The 26,584-nt window shown below is 32.1% G+C and overlaps 1 protein-coding gene across 1 annotated transcript in view; it reads right to left on the bottom strand.

Moving 5' to 3' along the window:
• Nucleotides 1–773: 773 nt before the first annotated feature.
• LOC124360142 (histone-lysine N-methyltransferase SMYD3) overlaps nt 774–26,584 on the bottom strand; it is a 33,534-nt gene continuing 7,723 nt past the window's right edge. The window contains 9 exon segments of the mRNA XM_046813494.1: nt 774–985; nt 1,212–1,374; nt 2,865–3,000; nt 5,530–5,709; nt 7,744–7,920; nt 8,870–8,997; nt 10,285–10,354; nt 13,811–13,822; nt 13,824–13,983. Of these exon segments, the coding sequence (XP_046669450.1) occupies nt 790–985; nt 1,212–1,374; nt 2,865–3,000; nt 5,530–5,709; nt 7,744–7,920; nt 8,870–8,997; nt 10,285–10,354; nt 13,811–13,822; nt 13,824–13,983 (1,222 nt within the window). The 3' untranslated portion in view covers nt 774–789.

Genomic DNA, 26,584 nt, shown 5'->3' on the forward strand with positions numbered 1-26,584 from the left:
TAAAATCAGTGTTTCAACATATTTCTACTCTGAAGATAGTTATAAAATGTTTAATTTACAGTTCCAATATTATAAGTTAAACATGTGGTTACAGCTTAGATCAAGGTAAGTAAAACTTTGATTTAAATTGTTATATACATTAATACAATATAATTACAGGCTTATGTATCAATAGAAGCTCTTCACCTGTACCAATTGTTATATTCAACTTTTATACAGTTAGTTTATGTATTCCAACATAAAAATTAAATTAAATACATAGCACATCTACCACATCACTTGGTAACAGTCAGTCCATTCTATTTGTATTTGAAGGAAAAGATCCAAGAGGAGTCCTTAATGTAGAGGACATACATATAGTCATATAAGACATTTTGGGAGACTTCCCAAACATCCTTAGAGGGGCTGGAAGAGATTGAATTGTTATATTCCAGCACCGAAGAAAAAAGCCTCAATGAACAGTTCAGCCTGGTGATGGAGAATCTAGCCTTCTCATAGAGAGAAATTTTATAAAAGAAAAAAATTAATTCGCTTTTGTAGGTGAAAAGATACCATTAAAATTGAAATACCTTGAAATTTGAAAAAAAAAAAAAATAAAAATAGGTATTTGTCTTTTAGAAGGACGGAAGGGATCTCTTCTCAAATAATAACTCAATTGTGTGTTGCACCTTACATTTTTTGAATGAATTGTTGGATTTCCCAGTTTTTCCTTATCTTGTGTTTTTTAATATGGATTATTCTACAAAACAATTGGTGTAATGAAGGAACACAGATTCTGATAAAAAGGATTTATTCAGCCTGTGCAATAAGGGGTAACAGATGGTCAACATAGAGTGTATGGTCTCGCCCATGGGTCACTCCCAGTATGTCTTGAGCTCCTCGCAGCAGAGGTCTAGCCTCCTCTACCATTTCCAGGAACAGGCAGATTTTTGCCAGCTTCAGCTGGAGGATCCCAGTCAGGGGATGCATCTCTCCATAATAACACCTGGACAGTACACATTTTCAATCTTCGATGCTTCGAACTCTTAAAATTATTGATGAAAAATATTATTTTAGAGTTTACCCCCTGCCTCGGATGATTGTTTTTGTTGTTTGGTTATTTTTAGTATTTGTACAAAATCAATTGCTTCCAAAAAGTGCGCTAAAACCCTCATATTTAATTTCACTTATATACGAGACCTAAGATGTAACAACTTATTGACCCGACCAACCTGTAGCCTGGCAGCAGCTGGTGACCAAAGCGCCTGGCCTCCTGCCATTGGCCGAGTGACACACTGCTCTCAAATGCTGAATCCAAGACCTTCACCCTCTGCAGGTTCATGGGATGGAACAGTTTCTCCTGCTTCTCCAAACACACTTTACAAACATCCAAATCTGTTATTTACGCTAAGGATAACTAATAAATATGGTATTGTACTTGAATTTATTATAACAGGGATCTATTAAATTTTACTTTAACACACTGTACCAACCTCATCTTTTTCAAATCTCAAGATTGATTCTAATCAAAAGTATTATCTTGCATAATAGATGACTGCAAAGTAGTTGCAAAACCATTTCAACCCTACCCAGAGGATTTACAAATGAATATCCTATTTTTCCTATAGCTCATATACAATAGAGAATTCAATTGCTATTATTATTAGCAGCCAATTTATAATTTTCTTATAACAAATAAAAGCCACAACTAAGCCCCTTTGAAGCCTTATCCTGCCCATTATCAAAAGATCTGTGCTAGAGACTTATAAGCATAGTAAGGGCCAATATAAACTCATTAGAGCGTGTTTATTTATCTTTGTATACAATACAAAGTGTAATGGACATTGTTAATTAATTTTTAATTGTATAAAATGTAGTTGATAGGTAAAGTAGGTAATAAAACTTTCTAAGATATTACTCAAACAGATTTTTAACAAATTTTAATTATGACAAAAATATCAATAACAAAAATTTGTTGTATATTTGAGGCAGGCATGTATTTTTATAAACTTAAAAGCTGCCTGTACCGGTGGCTATCTTGTCTGTACCCCACAGGATCATTGTTAAACCTCTTGCACTTTTTTACAATCTTATTTTTTCAGTAGAATGATGGGAGATGTTCATTTTAGAGATATAATTAATATGCATACAAATAAATGGTTTTTAGTTTTGTTTGGTATTTGTATAGATTATTAGAAAATATCTCAAATTTTTATAATTTATCGTATAAATATTCACAAAGTATACACCTGAAAAAAAAGTTTGGGTGCGTATTATTAATATATCTTTAAAAATGAGCAGTCTCCTGTAACACTGCTACATTTTTAGTTCTACATAATAATCCGTACTTTTTATCCTACTAAATTATTGGATCTAAATAATAATCCGTACTTTTATTTAAATTAATTATCTTAAAAAACTTGTCCAATGAATCTGTTATGAACAAACTTATGTTCATTTAGCACTTAGAAATTAATATAAAGAAAAGGATATGAATGTAATATGTTATAATCAAGGAATATTAATCTCATCATAAGTGCAGTTAAAAAATGTAAGTCACATGAAAATACTTAAAAAATTTAATTATTCTAATACATAGATGAGAAATTTAAAGAATAAATATATGTTAGTTAATGTTTTAAATAGTAGAGACCAATATAATCAGAATGAAAAAAATTAAACATATTTTATAAACAATACACATTAGCAGCACAAGAAGGAGAGATTATCAAAGTAAAAATAAGTAAGACACAAAAAAACCAACATTTTTCTAGTTATTTTAATCAGAATTTAATTTAATTTAAACCAAGAGTGAAAATAAAATGCTGTTAATTATAGAAAAGTTTCATAGGCCTAAATATAGAATTAGTTTGGTTAAAGGATACAAGCAATGTTCTTCATATTTTGAAGCTGTAGTCTTACAAAATCACTGACTTCAAGGTAACGATTGTAGACTTGGGGCTTGATATTCTCCTTACACTTAGGGCAGCTGGGTACTGAATTTTCTGAACTTAGGGACTCCTGCAGTGAAAACACAAAGTTAGGTCACTCACTAGTAAAACACATGAAAAACAAAAATATTTAATTTTACTGCAAACACATATTTATGAATCTATTTTAAAAAGTAACTTTATTTGTCCCCATTAAAAAAATAAACATGTGCAGTATAACATGAAGTTCACGTAAGTAGATATGGTAGAAAAGGGTTGATTCAATTTGAATGTTTAGTTTAGCTCCCGTTCACCTTCCGTTTATTGCAGCATCTGGTATCTGATGCTGTCTCAGACTTGACTCCTGGAATCTGGAGTCATATTTGTCTGAAGAGATCCAAAAATGTTGGCAATCAAGAAGCTCAAATCTATAGATTGTTTTGACATCAGAGACACCTACACTGCAAAATGCAATAATATAGTGTAATAGGTGAAGTGGCAATCTCATTATCTTCAGGTACACAATTAATTGAGTGCAGTACGATGTTTCTAACACAATCTCAGCACGGCAGAGCAACCAAGTTTTCTACACATAACGTAGGTATCGTAGGAAGGGTTTACTACCCGGCTCAAAGGTCAAGCAGTCAAACAGCTTGGGAAAACTGAGGTTTAGTTTAAACAGATTTCCCAATGAATCGACCCAAAAGAATTTGTTTAAAATAGTTTAAACTTTGTAAAAATACAAAGTGTCCCATAAACAGAGGGTCCCATGTTCAAATCACAAAACTTTCAAATGCAAACACATGTCATTTTATACATCATTTTAAAGATCTTTGCTACCTTGATTAACATTTTGGTGAAAAGTTAATCATCTCTATACGTTTCAAAATGGCAGTCCAAAGTATATAGAAAACAGTGCTTTTTGTAATTTATTGCCACTTCTATGACATGAACCAGCACCAAAAAACAATTTTTTCAAAACTTCATGACAATCATTCAAATGACACCACGCACCGACAGTGATGGCGTTGCTGTATATGCGATTTATATGTAATACAGATTTTCTTGGCACTTTTGCTCCTGAACTGCCACCATCCCATTCATTCTCTGTGCTGACTAATACTCTTCTATGAATGTTAATTGCTTTTGTACAGAGAGTAGAAATGCAAGATAATGAGCTTGCCTTTTGCACATCAAATCAACTCATGTTTATTTGTGTAAGACTTCTACAAGAATTGTCTATTTGCCACCAGATGGCCAAGTCATAAGTACATGAAACAATGTACTATTCTAAAAACTAAATCAAATAATAATCGTACAGAGGGCCCAACATTAGCATTTACAGCAACAATATAGAAGCTTAATGATTTGAGTTAGTTTATATTTTTTTTAAAGCAGGCTGCATTAAAAATAATAAAAAACAAGGCATTAACAATTAAAAGTAACGACATTGTAACAGAATGTATAACATTTTACAAAAGTCCGCAATAAAAATTAAAAGTGAATAATATATATGGACAATGTTTTCTGCATAAGCATATAAATTCTGAACACTGAAAACAGCCTTACTAACGTGCCAAAGTTTTTGAACCTCAGACCTAAATTGTCTTAGTTCAATACTACTTCTATTGATAACAGTAATCCATCATACTTCACACCCTACCAGCAATTCAGTGCAGCTCTTGCCGTTGCCTCAAGACTGACTATAGCAGATTTGTTAATTTCACTAATGGCCTCGAGAGCTTTGCAACAAGCACATTCTTATAAGCCTTGTGGTGGAAAAATATTGGAAATCACTTACTATTCTAATTGCCAAGTCTAAGACAAGTTTATTAACAGTTAACCACATAAACGATGGTCTCTTTCCCTTATCCTTTATAAAAACTGTTGTGTTTAGTAAACTTAAAACAATTTGTATTTTTGCAATGCTTTTAACATGACAGCTATTTCATGTTTTGAAAGGGAATAGTTATATCTTAGCTATTAAACAATGCAAGAGCAAAATTATAATAGTTTTTGAATTTTCAAAATCATTTACAACTTTTTATCAATTCTCATACAATTTTTTATCTTTTGTAATATTTCAGTAAAGAGAAATTACAAGATTTTAAGAAGTATATAATGCCAAAATGCAATACAATTTGAACATGGTATCAGAAACAGCCACGATTTCTAATTCAGAACAACCTGTTTATGGAAATAGTAACTACTCATGTCTTGGCTAATTTGGCTGTACAACTTCATCGGTGACCAATGACAAGAGATTGAACAATGAATAAAGAGTTTCAAAATGCCATCAATTTGCATTTTTGAAAAAGGCTTTATTATACTTAAATGACAGTATTTATACAATGTGTACTTTCAAAAAATTTTAATGTGATTTCCTAGATTTAATTTTTGTTGTCATAAAGCAAATTTTTAAGGTAAATTCATCTTTACCATTTTTTATCATAGCTTACATTAAAAGAATATTATAAAAATCTAAGATTAGATGTTGTGCCACTTTGTAGGTGCTATTAACAGTAACAGATTTAAAATACTTTTAAAATTCAAAACAAAACCAAAAATGGGTTGCACTGCAAATTGATTGGCTAGTTTTAAATACAAGGGTCTTCCATACCTGAAGTTGTGTTGGCACTGGAGCCCCACAGTCAATTTTTGGGCACAACATTGAATCATTCAATTTAATTTCTTCAATATCTTTGCACCGAGAGCACTGACACAAGAAGTAATATGTTGCCATCAGATCTTGCTGTCGCTCGTGTGCACTGTTAAGTAGTTCTATGTACGTGATGAACACCTGCATAACATGTCATGTTATATGTGAATTAGCACATCTTACAAAATATGGGCATCAAACTGTCTACAACGTTTAACCATATTATAATCCTAGTAGTGGTAGTCACTTTACTTTAGTTTTAAATGAACAATTTTTTATTTTGAGGCAGATTTAGGGCTGTTTAGCACTCTCACTCTACCAAGCATTTTGGTATGTCACGTAAGAGTTTAAAAAAATAAATATACCATCGCATTATAACATGTTGTATATTATGAAAAGCAATAATTAGGCAAACAATTTACATATATATATTAGATTAAAAAGATTGGGTTTTATATCAAGTTGTGAAAATGTTTTTACGCAACATGGGAGGAATTATGGTTTAATTTTTAACATCTAAAATAGTTGAAATTTACTAAATATTAAATACATTTTGAAAATGTACCTGTTTAAATCAATACATAAATAAAGTCTATACCTCAAGGAGTTATGGTAAAATTGATATGTCTCTATGATGACCATGCCCAAAATTATTGCCTATTAAAGTATAATTCAAACCTAAATAAAATTTTACTTTAGTTGTCGGATTTAACTTAAAACAGTTTTAAAATATCTCACAGGGTATTGAAGAATTATTTTTACTGCCTACAAACTAAACTGGTAACCACATTATACTTCAATTAAATATTCAAAATGTACTTAACCATGTATATATATATATATATATATATATATATATATATATATATATATATATATATATATATCTGACTGAAATAAATGTATTTTCTCTAATTTAATCTTTTTTGCTGGTTAAAACATGTTCAGATAATTCTGAAGTAAGAAGCTTATTACCCCTTTAAGTACTGTATCTAACAATGCTATGACCCAATTACTAGTTGTGAATTTGTACTCATAATTTTTAAATGACCCTTCTTCTCAGTTTCCCCTATTTTAAGGAGGGGACCAAATTGCTCCGTCCACCAAAAAGTGTCATTATAGTTTCTTTAAATGTTTATTGAAGTAAAAACTTCTATTTGCACTCATTCAAAAGTCAATGGGAAAGGAGGTGAACTTTATTAATACCTGAAATAAAGTGTGTGTTTTGAGAATAAAATTAATTACTGAGCCCACGATTTACACCTTTTCACCAAATTTCACCTTACCAACCTTGGATGTTACTAAGAGGACAACTGCAATAGCTAACACATTACTCAAATAGTCAAAGTATATTTTTTATTTGTTACAGCTTAACCCATTGCGGATCACTGACGAGCTGGGCTCGTCACGCAGCGGCCGGGCCTACCAGCACGATGACGAGCTCAGGTCCCAAAAGCGGTCTGTGTTTAAGTTTCCCTCCAAATAGTTCTATTAATATCTGATAGATCGGGCGATCGTCTTCACTTGTCAACTAAGAGTGTTTAACAACGGTCTACGTTTAGAGTTTTCAAAAGTTTTATAAATATCCTACAGATTGCAGTTGTATGTCGAAGTTGAAAAATCATTCATATGAGTTTACTCTCTGCTTTTTAGCGCTTCTGATTGGGTGTTTTCCTCAGTTATTATTATAATACTTTTGAGGTTAGTGACACAGAACTAAACGACGCAGACGTACACGTTGGCGGGTTTAGTCTAGACAATGGCCCGGATGTTGTAATCGCTTCGCCCGAGCCGCTTTATTTAAAGTATGATTCAGACATCATCACTGCCATCCCGGAACCTTGCTCACGTGTTATCGTTCCTACATCACGGATACTCCAGCAGGCCCATGTTCCATCTGAATGAATACCTTCACAGCTGAATTTTCTACTATACAATAGCGAGCGATACAATGTGGCGTACCATTGCTGTTCGTGCGGCCGCTGACTGTAAATTAATTCGTGCCCGCTGGTGCTCGCGCGCCAAAACAATATGATCCACAATGGGTTAAAGGTATTTATGTTTTCAATTATTTTTGTTTCGTTGGTTAGTTCATTAATACTTTTTTTCTTACATAAACAGATATGGTCAAAGAAATATTATGTTACATAAAGTGACATAGACAGCAACCAATACCTTAGAGAAGTCAAAGTCATCCATGTCGACAAGTGATCGGATGTAAATTGTGGTGCCTTGAAATACAGCCACTGCCGTGGGATCACAGGAGTGGTCAATGATGGACACACCCAGATAAATTCCAGTTCCAATTCCAACCATCTCCGGGTCTAAAATGTTAAACCCGTTAACTACGAGCTGTGAAGCATAAAATTCTATCAGCATCAATGTACGATTATTAAATAACAGTAAGGGAAGCGATTACATTACCGCTTTGTATGAAGTGTTAAGAAATAAATGAATGATATAACTTGCTTTTTGTACATCATCCAATCCTTCACGTTCTTCTTTTGACCGTAAAAATTAAAGTACTGAAAATATCACAACAGATTACTTAGGTGTATGGTGTGGGCCACCTCTTGCTCTATTATACCGTAAATCTGTAGATGATCTATCTTGGTTCATTGTTGAGCCAATTTAAGTTAATTCTTAAAGAGATTTAGTGTTATAACTGAATTTAAGGGACACATAGAAGTATGTAAGCAATGGACAAGTTTAGCACACTCGGAAAAGCTGTAAATCGGACTGTTATAAATACAAATTTTAAAATATCTTTTGGGGCTTACCATTTTTGATACACAATTTCTTAGTCCTCTTTATTATAAATTTGTGTTTTGAGAGTTTATCTTTCAATAAACCTTGAGAATAAAATTAAATGCTCGATATATTTTTCTACAGGATGGCCCAAATTTAATGTATATATACAGTATAGTTCCCATCTTATATAAACCTTTTAATGAATAGACAACTTGACCTAAGCTTACGGTACATTAAAAGTTCTACAAACATCTATGGATTGTGAATACTGTCTGGTGGAAATAATATCATCAGAACATTGTTAATTTTATGTGTTATGTAGTTTATCTGTAACATAGGAGAAAATATGGATATCATTTTAAGTGCAAACCAACTAAATAAATTAAAGAGTAAGGCTTGAATAACATAAATTGTGAAAGATACCAATATGACATCTACAAACAAATTAATGTATTTTCAAACGCTCATGCCTGAAAAGAATTACGTATAATAAACTTTATAGTATACCATTAATTTCTAAATTTAAAAATGTAAAACACTTATTACTTACTCGACCATATATTCCCAACAGTTCAGCTGAATTTGGGACATCCTGTTCACCAATATACTCTAACAGAACATTGTATAAGGATGTAAAGTGCTCCATTCGTTTACTGTCTTTTTTTATGTCAGAGTAGTCTAAAACATGACAACATCAGATAATTAAAAACATACAAGAAAATGTTAAGACAATTTACTAGCTACAAAAAAAAAAAAATTAAATAGTTCAAGTAACTTATCTTCATAGGTAAAAAAAATATTATTGACCTGTATTTATTACAGTAATGTATCATCAAGTCAAGTTTCAATAGTTCAATGGTTTTACACTGCTCATGTAAGTAAAATGTGTAAGTAAACCAAGCCGCATCATTTAAAACTGAATCAGTGGTGTAACTATGGGGAAAGATGAAGGGAATAGAACCCCCTTTCAAAGAGCCCTAAAGATAAAAATAAAATGTTTATATCAGCAATTTAACTTGTTTTAAATACAGCAGTTCAATGTTTCACTTTGAATTAGGCCTATCTAGTTTATCAACATTTAGATTCATTCGGATATTTTCTATACTTCCCCATGTGGTGTAATTTATTCCCCTCCCACCAATACCAAGTCCTATTTACACCACTGAATTTGTAGTGATATCGACTTCAACTATGTGTTTTATGGTGTATAATGAAATCGTAGATCTGGGATAAAATATTAATATATAACTGTTAATATTAAAGTAACAATACTTAACTATGTGTCTGAAAATTTTCTTATCTCTATAATTCTGGTAATAATTATTTAGTATTTTCAGATAGTACAATATATCTAAAAATGCGGGCAGCTGTAATACATTTAGATTTGTAAGCCAAAAGTCTGCTCAAAAGGTAATGGCTGCAATGTTCTGCGTACTGATGCCCTATGATTAAAAGTTTAACAGTTGTTGTGAAACTAATTTCTATCAGTCATTGGCCTCATTATTAAATCCTCGTGTACTTACATGTACAATACAGGAATAAAATTCATAGCCAACTACTTTAAGAAAGTACACATTCATAGCCAAGAACATAGTCATCTTACACAAAATGTACAAAATTTATCTTCTCAGATTGTAGGCAGGTTAAGCACAGCTGACCGCTTTTGGCCAGTCACGAGGAATGGGGTTAAGTGGTTTATTAAGTTTTTATAGAATTTAGTACTAGTTACTATAGGTTAAATATTGGTTTGGCCAATAGTTATTACATGAAATACTGTATTTTGACTGTCAATAATTAAAAAAATAAAACAGCAATAAAGATATGTACTACTGATAATGATTAATTACTAGATCTTGTGCAAAAATTTTTTTTAAATAATTTTTGTAAATATTTTCGTACTTATTTCGGTAAATTACGAAATTTTATATTTAATACTTAGTATTAAACAAAATATTAAATACTTACGAGACATTAAGTCTTTGAAAACCCTGAAGTTAGTCTTTGTATAAAAACCCCGCACTTGGGCTCCTCCTCTCTAAACAAAAAGTAATACTAAGTAATAGATAGAACAAATTTAACACGTGGCAGTTAATCTTAAAACTCTAATAGGAGAGGTAAAAAACTTCTCAGAATACTAAATTTGACAATAATCCAATTTACATAAATTCTGTATTGTTTTGATACTACATTTGACATCTTCAGGTACTACAAAATCTCCAGAAGTTGACATACTCCTGTTTTGGTAATTACGGTGTATTTTATTGGCAGAGCGTTAGTGAAGCCTATCACTCAGTGCTGAGAAAATTTCTCATATTTGTCAGATGTCTGTTCATAGAGTTTCTCAAGAACAAAATTAAGCTATAGGCTTGAAAACTTGCAAGAAACTTCACTTTTACAAAGGTGTATCATATAAACGGGACTTATATAAAAAATTCCAAAGGAGTCATAAACTACAATCAGTTTGATGCGCTGGTAATCTGTATTGTTAGGCAGAGGGGGAAACCAAACGGAACTCTCTCGGATCCCTTTACTATAAATACAAATCATGACTGAACAGAAAGTGGATATCTCTGTAGAGCAGCGGATTATAATCAGGTTTTTGGTCACAAAAGGAGTGAGCCAAACTGAAATTTTTGTGATTTTCGAATTTTCGGGTATAACACCCTATCAAGAACCTATATGTTTACTTGGCACAAAGATCTTTCTGAAGAGAGTGAAACGATTGAGAACAAGAGCCATGATCGTCACTCAAGGACAAGTGTTGCTAAGGTCAATATTGAGGCAGCCCAAAATCTCATTGAGGAAAATCGGCGCTTAACTCTCTTTAAAATCAAATTGCACAATATTGGTGTGAAGTACTGGATGCCTCAAAATGATCATTTCAAAGGGAAAGCAGCAGTTGGCCAGATGTGAAATTCTCCTGCACAACAATGTCAAGCCACAAGGGACAAATACCACAAGGCAAAAATGTGTTGCAATAGGAATGGAAACACTGAAACATCCACCTTGTAGCCCAGACTTGTTACCTTGGGACTTTTACCTTTTTGGATCCCTCAAATAAGGGTATGGAGGCCAAATTTTTAAGGACAATTAAGCATTGAAGATATTTGTGCTCCAACGGCTAAGGAGATGAAATAAAAAATCTACCAATCTGATGGGGAAAATGTATTTCAAGGGTAGGGGAATATAGAAAAAGAAAATATATTTATAAGTTTATTCAATAAGTTTAATTTTTTAAAAAATCTATCTTGTTTATATCTATATTTATTATATATCGTTGATAGGCAAAATCATGCTTGATTATGGTTGTATTTAAGCATGTTACACAACAATGGTCAGACACTTTTACCTTCTTGTATATTATGGTAAGTGATAATTAAATCGCAGTACTCAGCAAATATTAAAAAGGAGAAAAAAGCTTCAAATAAATATTTTATCCAATATTTGTCATAAAAATTACATTATTAGGGGAAGTTAGGACTACAAGTCCTCTCTACCATTTAACTCTTTCCAGTCGAAACACGGGTGTTGCACTGTGTGCTATAGTTCCGCTAGCGAATGAACCACAGTCACTATACGGCTTGCGTACTATGTCTTATTTCAAGGACGTATGAGATTAGTCCGGTGAGTTCTACTAGCTCTGCATTACATGGCTACCTCTCAGGAAGAGTTTGAACTATTTAAAACAATAATGCACCCATTCTTTGCAGCACATTTACTGGTTTGTTGACCAACAATTCCAGCTGAGTAAACTGTCTGCCGATGTAAACAAACTAGTCTAGCCACAGTGAATCAGGTTCTTTGTACTTTTATTGTCGTTTTTGTCATAATACAAGTTTGTTTTAGTTTTTGAATCTATTGAAAATATGAGGCTAAAGTGCAATTAAATAATGTAATCAGTTTTAGGCCTTATTTACACGTGAAAATACATAACTTTTATTACTTTGGAATAAGTTACTAGGTTATAGTGATGAAACTATGTGTGACATTTTCATTTAGTATTACTCATTTTTCTGATGGCTGCAAGTACAAGTGAATTCCAAATTAATAAATTAGTGATATATTAGATGACGATTTAATATCCAGTGATGAAAAGATCGATTTGCCTCCTCCAACTGATCACGCCTAGATAGCCCTAACAATTGCGATTTGCATAAATTTTATTTTTACAATATATTGGAGTACAAATAATACTCCACAGCTAAATAAATAAGTTAAGATACACATATTCAATGAAACTAATACAATTTGATGCACCAACAGCAGTAAAATATACATTAAACTTGGGACGTTTAAAAACAACAACAAAATATTTGTTTTCAGTACCAAGTTATAAAGTAAAAATATAATGGTGTAACAAAAAGCATTGTTTGATACCTCATTTCACTCTACATTTAAAGGCTAATCATAAAAAAATCATTCATTGTCTTATTTTTTCAGATTAAAAAGTGTTAGTTTAAAAAATACAACATTATACTTTAACTGAACACTTCAATACAACCATATAGAGAAATTAGCACTTTTTAATGGGTTCTGAAAGGTTTAAAACATATTATATATCAAAATATTCCAGAAAGCTATTGATTCTTTAGGATAAAAATAATGCAGATAGCAGTGTTTTCAAAGTTAAGGAATATCCAAAACATTATTTGATGCAAAACATTAATTAAGTTTACTTTTAACTCAAATTTTCCAAGTAACAATGTAAACATTACAAGGAGGTGAATAAGGGAGAAGGCCAGGTTACTTTACAAAATACTTGTAATATAAACTTTTCCTTTCTTACTGTATCTGCTCTACATTATAACAATGAACCCATTAATTATGTACATTAAACAATCTTAATGGATTTATTTAGTTTTATATCCTTCTGGATTATTAACAGTTAGTCGTATTAAATTGAGAGCTATAGACACAGCATTCGTTAACTGTACATTATTTTTTATTTGTATTGCAATGACCTTTTCCACTGCTTAAAAGTCAACAACTGTATGTAAAACAACACACATTGGTCTATTTTCAATTAAAAGTATTTTGTAACAATTGATACTCAGTGTTCTTGATTGATCGACATTTATTAATGGATTCATAATGATTTACAGCTGTCTCTGACTTGACTCAACTGTTTTCTAATTGCTGATCAAAAGCCATCTATCTAACACATAAATCCTTTGCTCTAGTTAAAACATTCTTATATTTGTAGAACTCTTTTAAACTATATTTTTATTAAAAAAAAACTTAACTTACTGTAGGTTCTACAATAAGTAACTCTTAACAATGGAGATGACTGTAGATATTATTGTATTGGAATTCGTGTTCAAGTAATCTTTTGGAAAGTTAGTCTAGATAAAAGTCATGATTTGTCATTTTCAAATCATCACCGTTATTGACTTTGTATAATAAATTTGCCAATCATATCAACCTCGATGGGAAAATAATCAAATTCAGAGACATGGAGAATTGTGATATTTACTTTACAGTTCTATATTACCTTCAATTTAAAAAATTATCCGAGCTAAAATTCGTGCTGCATCCGGCACCTCACGTGGATATATCTTTTTTAATTTCTGGCACTCATCTTTGTGCACCTCCCAACCCGCTATCTGGCAAGACTTGTTGCAATAGTAAACATACTTGCAGGCAGAGCATTTAAAAACCTGTCCACTGAAACAAAATTATCATAAAAATAAAACTTATTTATTATGTTATTGACTCCACTTATAGGGTTATCTATATATATATATATATATATATATATATATATATATTTGTGTGTGTATATATATATATATATATATATTATACATATATATATTATACATATATATATAAATGTAATGAAAGTAATTAAAACTGTTTTAGTTTCTTTCATTACATTAATAAAACTTATTTAATTCACATATTCATCACTACATAAAAGCCAGCTTTATTTGAAAAATATAATTGTGTGCATGTTACACCATTTAAGTGCAAAGTTCAAGGATGTGGGAATTTATTTCAGGGAGGGGGATAGTTTTGGAAATTAAGAGCATATACTATACTTTAGCCTATATTATTAAAAACTAAAGAAAGTAATATATTTATATTATATTATATATTTTTATTTTTAATATATTGAAAACATTTATGACTACCAGGCCGACCTAGGTGATTTGTATTAGACAAAGTTCTGTTTACATTTTTATGAGTCAATTGGAAATTTAAAATTATGTTGAAAGATTTAATATTATCAGACATAAGCTACACTGTAGTAGACAACAGGCATAACTAAAAAAACTACTGTGCTGGTACTTTTGTTAACGTGTGGTTTAGCTTCCATGTGAAAGCTAACAAAGATCGGTTACCATACCGAACAAGCCTCTTACTGTCAAGATTCAACTCATGTTTTGTGTATGTAAAATATAAAATGTTAGTCATAGCACAATTAACTGTGTAAAAAGCTTGGTTTCTGTAATGCAATTTTTAGCATTGTCCATTTTCTTGTTAGAAGAACATTTTATTCAATACTAATCTATTCAACAACTCTATTTATAATTTTTTTTTCTTTATTAAACTGTACTGTGATAAATTCTAACATCCTTTGCTGCTTCATTTTGCATACCCGACTTCATGTAAAGTTAAAGTATCTCTTCATTGTTTCTTGATCAGAGATCATATTGTTGTTTCTTATTTGAAAGCAGAAAACTGGATGTGAAAATAAAACCATCTTCATTATTTAAAAGTAACAGTTGTTCGTAGTTTTAAAAGCTTTGAAAGAGAGCATGAAGATGTAAGTATGAATAAAAAAAGTAGAGCACCTTCTCTCAATCAACTTTCAATAACAATAGACTCTGCTATAAAATATGTATAAACAAAGGAACAATATTATTTTCTTACACTAAAACACTATTTTACTTATCTTGATGTAGGCTATAACCACTAATGCAGTACTGGCTTTTACAGTGTGAAAATTGTTTAATGACTTTTATTGGTTCCATTTACAAACGTGAAACTCTGTGCATTTATTTAGGACCTAAAAAATATTTGTACAGTTTGCTTGTATATAGTTTTTAAATATTGAATAATCAATAAGCAATAACAATTTTTTTTAAAGGTAGCAAAAATCTGACAAAACTTGATTCTAGCTAACATGATGTATTACATGTTTAAATTCCCAATAGTAAGTTGTTCCTCTGCAAATTTTATTTTTTGCCTCACCCTATTACTAAAAGCACGTAAAACATTTTTGAGAGAGCACATCCTGATCTGTATCCTTTACTTCGAGCTATTACACACAATGTTTTGGTAAAACTTTTAGACTTTTGGTAAAAGTATAATTCCAATTTGATACACCTTATTTAATAATATATATTAAATAGTTTTCTTAATTTTGCTTTTAAGCAGCTACAAAAAAAGCTGTAAGGTTGTCACTTTGTTCCATGAATACAGTGCTGGCCAAATTATTAGACTAAAGCACATTTTTTGTTTTTTCTTCTCAATTTTTACTAAACAAAATTTTAATTTCATGTTGGTATATGTTTAAGTATATACCCTCATTCATGTGTTAATTTAGAATAGTATGAGCAGAAAATTTGGTAATTTTATGTTGGCGGGTAGCAACACTGCCTGTTTTGTTTATCATCTGCCTTTACAAATCTACCAGTTGCATAACCAAAATTAGGTTACAGTTAATTTTTCATGTGGTTAACATGTTTTAGGTTCAGTAGATCTTTCTATTAGTGTGTTCTGTTATTATTAAAGTAAGTTTAAGGTCATTTGTGAGTGTATGAAACCACTTTTTTACTTCCTTATTGGCTTTTTTATAAAATTATCAGGAAATGCGTAAAAAGGCGGACCTTTTACCAAGGAAATGTGCTGTGGCCAAGGTTCTTTTGGAAGAACAACACTACTACACACAAACTGAAATAGCACACTGACTAAATATTTCACAGAATTCAGTTAGTAGGATCAAGAAAACAATTAATATCAATGGTATTTATAAATCCAGCCGTATCGGAAAATGTGGCCGGAAGAAAGCGTTAAGTCCAAGGATGGCCAGAAAGTTTAAAAATATGACATTAGTCAATAGAAAAATGACCAGTAAAGGTTCTTAGTGACCAGTTAAGAGATTATGGCACAAATGCTTTGCCCAGGACCATCAGAAGAACCTTGAATGGACAAGTTCTTCGAGCATGCAGGCCTACAAAAAACAAAAAATAACACCAGCAATGGCTAAGAAGAGATTGGAATGAGCCAAAGGCATTCAGTTCACTGATGATGATTGGAACAAGGTACAGTGCCCTCAGGAGTAGTGAACTGAATCCCTTTGACCCATTCCAATCTCTTCTTAGCCATTGCTGGTGTTATTTTTTGTTTTTTTGTAGGCCTGCATGCGCGAAGACCTTGTTCATTCAAGGTTCTTCTGATGGTCCTGGGCGAAGCATTTGTGTCATAATCTCTTAACTGGTCACTAAGAACCTTGCTGGTCATTTCTCTACTGACTAATGTCATGTTTTTCAACTTTCTGGCCATCCTTGGACGCTTTCTTCCGGCCACATTTTCCGATACGGCTGGATTTATAAATACCACTGATATCAAGTATTTTCTTGATCCTACTAACTGAATTCTGTGAAATATTTAGTCAGTGTGCTATTTCAGTTTGTGTGTAATGTTGTTCTTCCAAAAGAACCTTGGCCACAGCACATTTCTTTGGTAAAAGGTCCGCCTTTTTACGCATTTCCTGATAATTTTATAAATAGCCAATAAGGAAGTAAAAAAGTGGTTTCATACACTCACAAATGACCTTAAACTTACTTTAATAATAACAGAACACACTAATAGAAAGATCTACTGAACCTAAAACATGTTAACCACATGAAAAATAACTGTAACCTGATTTTGGTTATGCAACTGGTAGATTTGTAAAGGCAGATGATAAACAAAACAGGCAGTGTTGCTACCCGCCAACATAAAATTACCAAATTTTCTGCTCATACTATTCTAAAGTAACACACGAATGAAGGTATATACTTAAACATATACCAACATGAAATTAAAAATTGATTTAGTAAAAATTGAGAAGAAAAAACAAAAAAAATATTCTTTAGTCTAATAATTTGGACAGCACTGTACATTGAACACTTTCAGCCTCAGACGCCTATTTTACTTTACAGTAAGTGTAAACATCGTTATCATAAAGCTTCACATGGGGCAAATAGTGTTAAAATAAAATGGTAGGTCACCTGACATATGCATATATTAAAGACTTTCCACATCTCCTTAAAGGCTGTCCCCTGAGGAGATGGAGAGCTACTAATATCACAAAAATATGTTTATACGTTCTGTGGCAACATGCAGGTTTTAATTCTTTTGTCAATTCAACACATTACATGGTTACACCGCCATTTCCATATTTTTGACAGTTAATTGTATAGGCACAACAAATGATTGTTTGTACCGACATTTACAAAACCATGTTTCATGCTTTTTGTACACTATTAATTTAATATTTACTTTAATTATTAATCAAATACTTATCTACAGTGCCCATTAATTAACATTTCAACCATTTATTTCTGAAAGAGAAATAATATGTAAGTCAACCAAACTGTAATTTTGAGTAACTTATATAAATTTATGTACATTTACAGCCATTCTACAACCCTTATAGAATTGAAGCAAAAAAAGTTTCATTATTTCCACTCGTATAGTTATAACCTCAGAAAAAGACAAGAAACTAAAAGAAAGCCAACACATCATAGACTAGTGAGTGCAAGGATATCAAGTTGACATTGTCACATTATCACACTTGACTGTACATCATCATAATGTGACAACAAGCAACAGACTGCTCACATTGGATTTACATTCTGTACAAGGTCCTGCATTCGCTATCTCACTATAGCAATCCTGAATGTGCTGACATCCCTCAAAATGAATGAATCAAGATGCTCACATGCATACAACAATTGATTGTCACATAGTGCGTTTATTGATATTATAAAGGATAACAACTTTTGTTTAGCTTTTTGTAACTATTTAAAGTAGTGTACTAATTATCAACTTTGTCTAATTTCCATTATGAGCATTGATATTTTTTTTAGACCTAATGTTCATAAACCGGAACCTCAAATCAGACTTATTCTTTGAGGCTCTAAATTTTCTCATCTAATTTTTAAAATAATATGTGAAATATAGTGATAATCCTTTAGTTTTATGTGTTGTATTCTTCAATTTTAAATAAATATTTATGTCAATCATTTATAAAGTCTAGTCATTGTTAAAGTAATGTAGAATATCCAATGTGTGATATATTAAGACTCTTATCATTGTATTGTGTTGGATTGAAAAAATAAATTCTTTCTTTATAAGCTTGAAAAGTTTTAGGGGTCTACAGCAAGAACTCAGCACGTAACAGACGAAACAACAGAGTGCTGTAACTTTGGTGAGGAAACTGTCTGGACAATGACAGAGTTTTGGTGAGAGACGCTCCACTGTCCACACAGTGATCATGTTAAAGTATGCTTTGGACATAATGGTGACAAAATTGTATTTGCATGTGTACACAAGTCAAATAATATTTACACTATAGAAACAACTTGAACAATGAACATGTGTATTGAGAACTATCAGCTGATATGATTATTCAAGCTCTATCCCATTTTAATTTTTAATCTACACTCACAAAATAATTTACACAGTTTTGTGGCACTCTATATCCTTTGCTAACAAATTAATCATTCATAGTAAAAATTGCATTATACGAATAACTTATAGTAAGATATATAACAAATACAAAATTAATTTAAAGAAAAATTGTGATGAATTTAAATTAGCTAGGCTGGTTTTTCATGCTCACCTCCGGTTGAAAGTTAGGAAAAACTGGTAAAATATTCAGGCAAATTCACAATTATACTCATAACAGTTAAACATTAAAACCAGTGCACTTTACAGTACATTACATAATAACTGGCTAAGTAGTATTATACTTGAGATGAATATTAACAACTGAACTGTGGTCTTTCAATTATTAATACTGTTAGTACTGATTTGGTGAGCCCAAAAGATTTTGAGAAGGGAAGTGCGAGAGAGGGTAAGGAGAAGAAGGCCGATGAATATGATATGTCATTGCCATGGTGGTTGACAGTACTAGTCACTCTAAAAGTTAAGGGTCAGTGCAGTTCAATTTGTTGTTTGTATATATTAATTGTGTATTACATAGAAATGAATTTAGGATTGACAGTAGATCAATCGATAGTTTGTAACAACCAATAAGTCCTTTGTTTGAAGGTTATTTTTGACGATGGAAGGATTGTGAAGGAAACAGGATTTTTCCGGACATTTGCCATCGTTCAGTGAAACAAGAAATCAGTAACACTACGTTTCGAGATCTGCAATCTGATCTCTTCTTCAGGTAAAGAACTAACCTAATACATAATTTTAACCTAGTTTAAAATTATGTATTAGGTTAGTTCTTTACCTGAAGAAGAGATCAGATTGCAGATCTCGAAACGTAGTGTTACTGATTTCTTGTTTCACTGAACAATGGCAAACCAATAAGTCATGCATTTCTTCTGATTCCAAACTCCTGAGCTCCCATAGTACTGTATTTACAATGATTAATGGTCAGGATCATGACTGGTATAAAATTTATTTTGTTGCCATATATTTTTAAGGGAGCTCTTTCTATGCAGTGGCATTTTAATTTATTGTTCTAAATGTTTTTGAGAAAAAATTGTCAGAAATTTGTAAAATTTTCTGTTCGCTATAACCTCCCTGCAGGACTTAAAAGGACCTGGGCCCCTTTGCATTAAAAACTGGAAAAAAATTTATAAATAAAATGATGATATTTACTATAACCAACAAAAACCTGATTGTTTGATTTACTAAAAAATAAGGACAGTTTCACACACAAAGACAGTAACAAACACACTCGTCAGTAGTAAAACTGCATGTCATCCTAGGCCCGTCAGACTTATTTGCTGCGACCAAACCTCCACACCACTACTGCCTGATTCAGACAAATATCATCAAATGTATATATTTCAGTTTGAAGAATATATTCTTTAATAGTTTTTTGAAAGCCTCAAATGTATAAATCTTCCTCCATGCTAAAGGTTTAAATAGTTTAATGAAAAAATGCTGACTATTGTAAGAAAAAGATATTTTAAAATGGGTTATTGTGTTATAGGTATAGGTAGAGAATATTATGTAGTTATGATGGAAAATAAAAGGATTGGATTGTATTCTGTTGTAAGTTTGAGTTAAAACCTCCATTATGTAAATATTTCTCACTGTCAAAAAATGGCTTCTACATGATTGATTGAATTTTAAATGTCCTAGAATTCGAATTGCTCTCTTTTGAGTTTTGAAAACATGTTCAATAAATGGTGAACTAACCCAACAAACAGTTCAATCTCTCATTACTGGTTCAAAATAGCCAAAATAAATAGTCTTTGCTGTTCTTAAATCCGCCTAATCTCGAATTTTATGAATAACATGCTGAATTTAGTTTCCTACTTAACTGACATGTTATTTTCCCATCTCAGTTTCTCATCCAAAGTAAAACCAAGAAACTTAAAATTTTTTGGGGAAGTTAATTTATTTTGACAAAATTTTATTTCAAGTAGTTCTTTAAGTTCCTAATAAAGTAAAAATTAAATTATTAAAATTATTGATGTTTTGGGCATATTTAAGAAAGTGTGTTAGTATTAAGCCAATTGAAAATCAAATTAATATTTTCATGTAATTTTTAGATTTTAGTTTCTTATCAGATTTAATCAGACTTGTGGTGTAATCAGTAAACAGAATAAATTTGTCTCAGTAACTGCTTTGTGCTCAGTAACTAATTTGTCTATTAACTGCTTTAATTATAAAAATTAAAAATAATGTGGCATAAAACGAACCCTTGTGGTACTCCTCTAGATAGCAGGAAGGGGATAGATATTTATAGACATAGCCAGCATGTTTTTGAACTATCTCTACCACCTAACTGCAAACCCTCAGAAAGCTACAGAACCAATTAAAAGCAACTCCTTACATAATATAATACTACAATTTATCAAACAAAATTTCATGGTCTACACAATCAAAAGCTTTCCAGAGGTCACAGGTTACCTGTACCTGGTTGAAAACTAAAAAAACCAAAATCATTTTTATTTATTATTGAGAATGTTTTTCTTTTTTATAATGTTCAATCTGTGATTGTACAATAGATTTTAATAATCCAAAAAATAATAAGACTGAAATATGTCTGCAGAATTTAAATATTGGAGTTACTCTGACTATCTTCAGACATTCAAGGAAGATTCCATCAAATCAGGGCACTATTTTCCAGAGAGCAAAGAGATTTTGATGAAATCTGGATGTATTTCTTCAATATCATTGAAGATATTTCATCCAGGGCTGGTGATTAATTTCTTAATTTAAATTTATTTACAACTTCAATGATCTCTTTTTCGCAAATTGGATGAATATAAAGTGAGCCATTTACAAATGAATTTTGCAAAAAAGTAGTGGACCATAATAAATATAATTCAGCAAGTAAAGGTGGTTAAAAATAACATGAGATACACTTGTAAAGTGGTTATTAAATTGTATTACGACATCCATTGGATTGGTAACATCTTCCATTTTCACTTAGAGTATTTTTTGTAAAAGAAAATGATTTTGTTTCTGAATTAATTATACTCCAGGTTTATTTTAAATATTTTTAGAAGATTGTGTTTTAATTACTAATGGTTTCTTTTTTGCAACTATTTGGGCCTAGAATAATCTTCTTATGATGTTTAAGATGAACTCAATATTCTTTTCAAATTAAAATCACCCAAAATAATTAAATACTTTTTATTTTTTAAAGCTAATTAAAATAACAATTTCAACTAAGAAATGAAAATGAATGTTTACATATTGGATTCTGGCTATTACAACTAGCACTAATTAAAATATAGAATTTATTAGAATTAGATGGAATGTAAATGTTGAGTTTAACTTCTGTTCACCTCCAAATCAACATTTACATTGAATCAACCCTTCCCAACATAGCTACATTATGAATTAATTACCTCTATGAAAAAACATTCATAAACAAAGTCTTCACTAAATTTACAAACATAATTGAATTTTTATTTTCTATGAATGTTTTAAATAATTCCTACAATTTTAATGATTTATTTTAACTAATTGACCATGTTCATTTTAACAGAAGCTGAATGACGTGGTATGTTTGACAATCAACTGGGGCCCAACTCAAGATGTGGCAGCCCAAACTCAAGAAGATCACTTGATCCCATTTTTAGACGCTGTTCTTTTTTTCCTAATTACCTATTTAAAATGCAAGTCATTAAGTCTGGTGTTAGTTATATTAATTTTAGGAATGATAATTTTGATAGTTGTATTTTTTATAGTATTATAAATTACTATTTTAACCTACAAAGATAATAAATTTAAAATCAAGACTCTAGGCAGCTGAATGATTGTAGAAGTGAATACAGAGATCTTCTCAATGAGTAAGTTTGTAGCATTTTTTAATGCTTGAGGAGCAAGTACATTCTGGAAAACGTTTGTATTTCCAAAACGTAGTTCGTATTAACAAAACGAAAATGTTAAGTATTTCACAAGATGTTGACTTTTATGCTTGTTTTTGTTTAAACACTGTTATATGGTCTTCAACTCTAAAATGATAGTGTGATGATACGAGTGAAGTTAATAACAAGTAAGGTGAGTAGTGTCACGTCAAGTCAGTTCAATCTGTTACTACGTGTTGTCTTCAGCTCTAAAACGGTAGTATGATGGTGCAAATATAAAATAACTAAAGGGAGTATGTCAAGTCAAGTGAGTTCAATCTGTTACTAACGTTTTGTCTTCAATTCATTCATCTGTTACATGATGTAGTAGTGGAGGTACACACAGGACGACACATTTGGGGAAAACACTACTAGGATTTACCTTCATGGCCTGAAGTTATTCTTGAAATTTCCTGAAATGATTACAAACAATCAACATCTAATATACAATATAACAAGCACCTTTAAATTACTTGCAAAAGAGTAACCACAAAAAAATTCAAAATTCAATTATACACTTTGTATGACAAAGTTGTACAACAAACTACCCAGACGTCAACTAACATTGTTATTAGACATTCTCACTTGAGTCATAATTGCTTTCAAAATATATACAACAGTATTTCTCAATATTATATCTAACCCTACTTTGTCAAGACAGACATAATGAGTTTTCATTGTGTATCAAATTAATAACATGATTGTGGACCCATAAATATGTGTGTACCTTACCAGTCTATTATATGTAAGAAGAATCTGTAAAGTGAGCTCTGAAAGAATAAATTGGAATCACATTGGACCAACCCTTCCCACCATACCATGAAACGTTGCCAGGGTTGGTGGTGGAAAGTGGAGGGAGGGGGCTGGATGACATGGTGCCCTTAAATAAATAAATAAATAAAAATGTCTTTATTTTGAAGCGTTTCTCAGGTACACTGATTTACAGAACAACTCAAGTCAATACATAGTTCCATTAAGATATAAATAAATTATAAGTGACATCCTTACTTACTAATGAGCATTTTTCTTAATCTAGGTTTGAAAGTATTTACAGATATGTTTTCTTTAAGGCTATGCGGGAGGTCATTATACAATTTTGGGCCAAAAAATGAAAAACTTTTCCTCCCACACTCTTTTAATACTTTTGGAAAGTGCAGCGCTCCACCATGGCAACTCTCCCTCTGAGACACATCCGCCCGAAATGAGAGCCTCTCACCTAGGTATCGCGGTTCATTGAGGGAAAGAATTTTGTGGACCATACAGCCGCTGAACATCCTGCACATTTCCTCCATCGGCAACATCTTAATTTCTTCTCTGAAAGAGGATACATGATCAAAGCGTCTAAGGTTGAAAATGAACCTCAAGGCAGAGTTCTGAAGTCTCTGGATTCGATCCCGATCCTCCCTCAATAAACTGTTGCCGTAGGCAGGATAGCAATAGTAAAATACTGATAGGATCAGTGAATTAACTAGATGTATCTTAGCAGATTCTGGAAAAATGCTTCTAAATCTGTATAGACCCTTTAATCTACCCAGTGCTCACTGAATAGTGTAAGTGACATGGTCTGAAAACGAAAGTTTACTGTCCAACACAAGCCCCAAAGTTTTTGCTTTTTCGCAAACCCTAAGGCTCGCATCGAACAGAACAACCGCCTTCCCATTCACATTCAAGGTCTGTACTAGTTCTGCTGGAGCGGTGTGGAGAACTGTGCACTTACTCACATTCAATTCCAGACCATTGACAAAGGACCATCTGATAACTCCCTCAAGATCAGAATTTATCCTATCAATGGCGGATTCCATGAGGCTTGGCTCATATGAAATATGCAGCTGTGAATCGTCAGCGTACAAGTGAGCAGTGCAACTTTGAAGATAGTTCGGGAAATCAGCCGTGTACAAATTGTACAAAATCGGTCCTAGACAACTACCTTGAGGTACACCTCTTGTTTTCAACAGTTGTGTTGAAGATTCGTCCTCCAGCTTGGTGATCTGGTGCCGGCAACTCAGGTAAGACCTGATCCATTGAACCACGTCTTCGTCAAAGCCGAAATAACTCAGTTTTGCAGATAACATTTCATGATGTATTGAATCAAAGGCTTTAGAATAATCCAGCATTATGAAAGAGCTATATTTTCCTTTGTCCTTTGCATCTATTAAGTCACATATTAAATTTGTCAGGCCTGTGCATGTACTGTGATTTTTCCTAAAACCTGATTGTAGTTTTGGTAAGATATCTGTTGAGTCAACGTGGGACATTATTTGCCTAATTAAGATCTTTTCTAGTACCTTAGACATGGCTGGCAGTATAGAAATAGGTCTCAATTGCTCTACTGTCACAGGCTTAGTAACTTTTGGTAGTGGTCTTACTACGCTTAGTTTCCAATTTTCAGGAAACACTCCAGATTGAAGAGACATGTTTACAAGATGTGTAACGGCCTCTTTGGTATAAAAACTAACAGAGTGTATCATGTCTATAGAAATATTGTCACTGCCAACTGCCTTAGATTTAATTTCATTCATCACTGATATCACGTCATCTGAACTGACAAGTGTAAACGTAATTTTGGTAGCGTTTCATTTAATCTGCTTTGCTTGAACATGTTCATTACATCACAATCAATTTCTTGTTTGGATCCCATTTCGGCAAAAAAATGTATTTATATCTTCAGCCTTCAAGTGAGATGCGATGTTTTCTTGGTGATCTTCATTTGAAACAGCGTTGCTTTCTTTCATAACAGACCAGAATTCTTTGGGATTTCTTGATGAACTAAGTTTGTCTTTGAAAAGCTCTCTCTTTGCTTTCCACATCAGCCCGTTTAGTCTATTTCTAATCAATCTATAGTTTTCCCAATCATCTTGCTTCCTCGATGTCCAGTATATTTTGTGACAGTCTTTTTTCAATTTACTCAGTTGTTTGATTTCATCATTCAGCCATGGGATTTTTTTTCCTGGTAACTTTCTTGCATACTACTGGTGCTTGTTCATCAAAATTACTGTAATATTTTCACTGATAACCTTCTCAATGTCACTAACATCTTGAAGCTGAGCGAACTTCGAAAAATCTCTGTAAGTAATGAACTTAGCTTTGTTTCTTCTTTTACTACATGCCAATGTACCAATGTACAATATATAAATCTATGGTCGGTAATGTTCATAAATCTGTGGTCTCTAATGTTTGCCGCATCGATTACTGTGTTCTACGGTGTTCTATACCTGTGTCCAAGTTTTCTGGTAGTATGTATTGCTCATACGCAATTTCTTGCTTTATGTACAAGGCAACACCACCACCTGCTGATCTACTTTCATTCTCTCTGGGCTGCCTATCGCAACGCACCATCGAGTACCCTGGTATATTGAAAAAGTGTGAAGGGGTGTCAGGATGTAGCCAAGTCTCTGAGACTCCGAAAATACCAAAATCGAAATCACTCACTAAAGAACACATTTTGGCGAACCCTGTGTTTAGAGAACGCATGTTCAAGTGAGCAACCCCGAAAAATGATTTGCCGCCCCTATCAGCTAGTTTTTCGAAACCCGAGGGGAGTCAGAGCTCTCACTATTCAGGTGACAGCTCTCAACTTCACCCCCCGGTCCGGACCCCAAGCTCTTGACAATCAGTTGGGACCCAATCCAAGGCTGAGGTAATTTGATCCCATTTTTAGATCCTGTTCTTTTTTCCTAATAATTTACTTCTTTAAAATGGAAGTCATGTTATATGTGGAAGTG

Source organism: Homalodisca vitripennis, chromosome 4, assembly GCF_021130785.1.
Source record: "Homalodisca vitripennis isolate AUS2020 chromosome 4, UT_GWSS_2.1, whole genome shotgun sequence".
NCBI lineage: Eukaryota > Metazoa > Arthropoda > Insecta > Hemiptera > Cicadellidae > Homalodisca > Homalodisca vitripennis.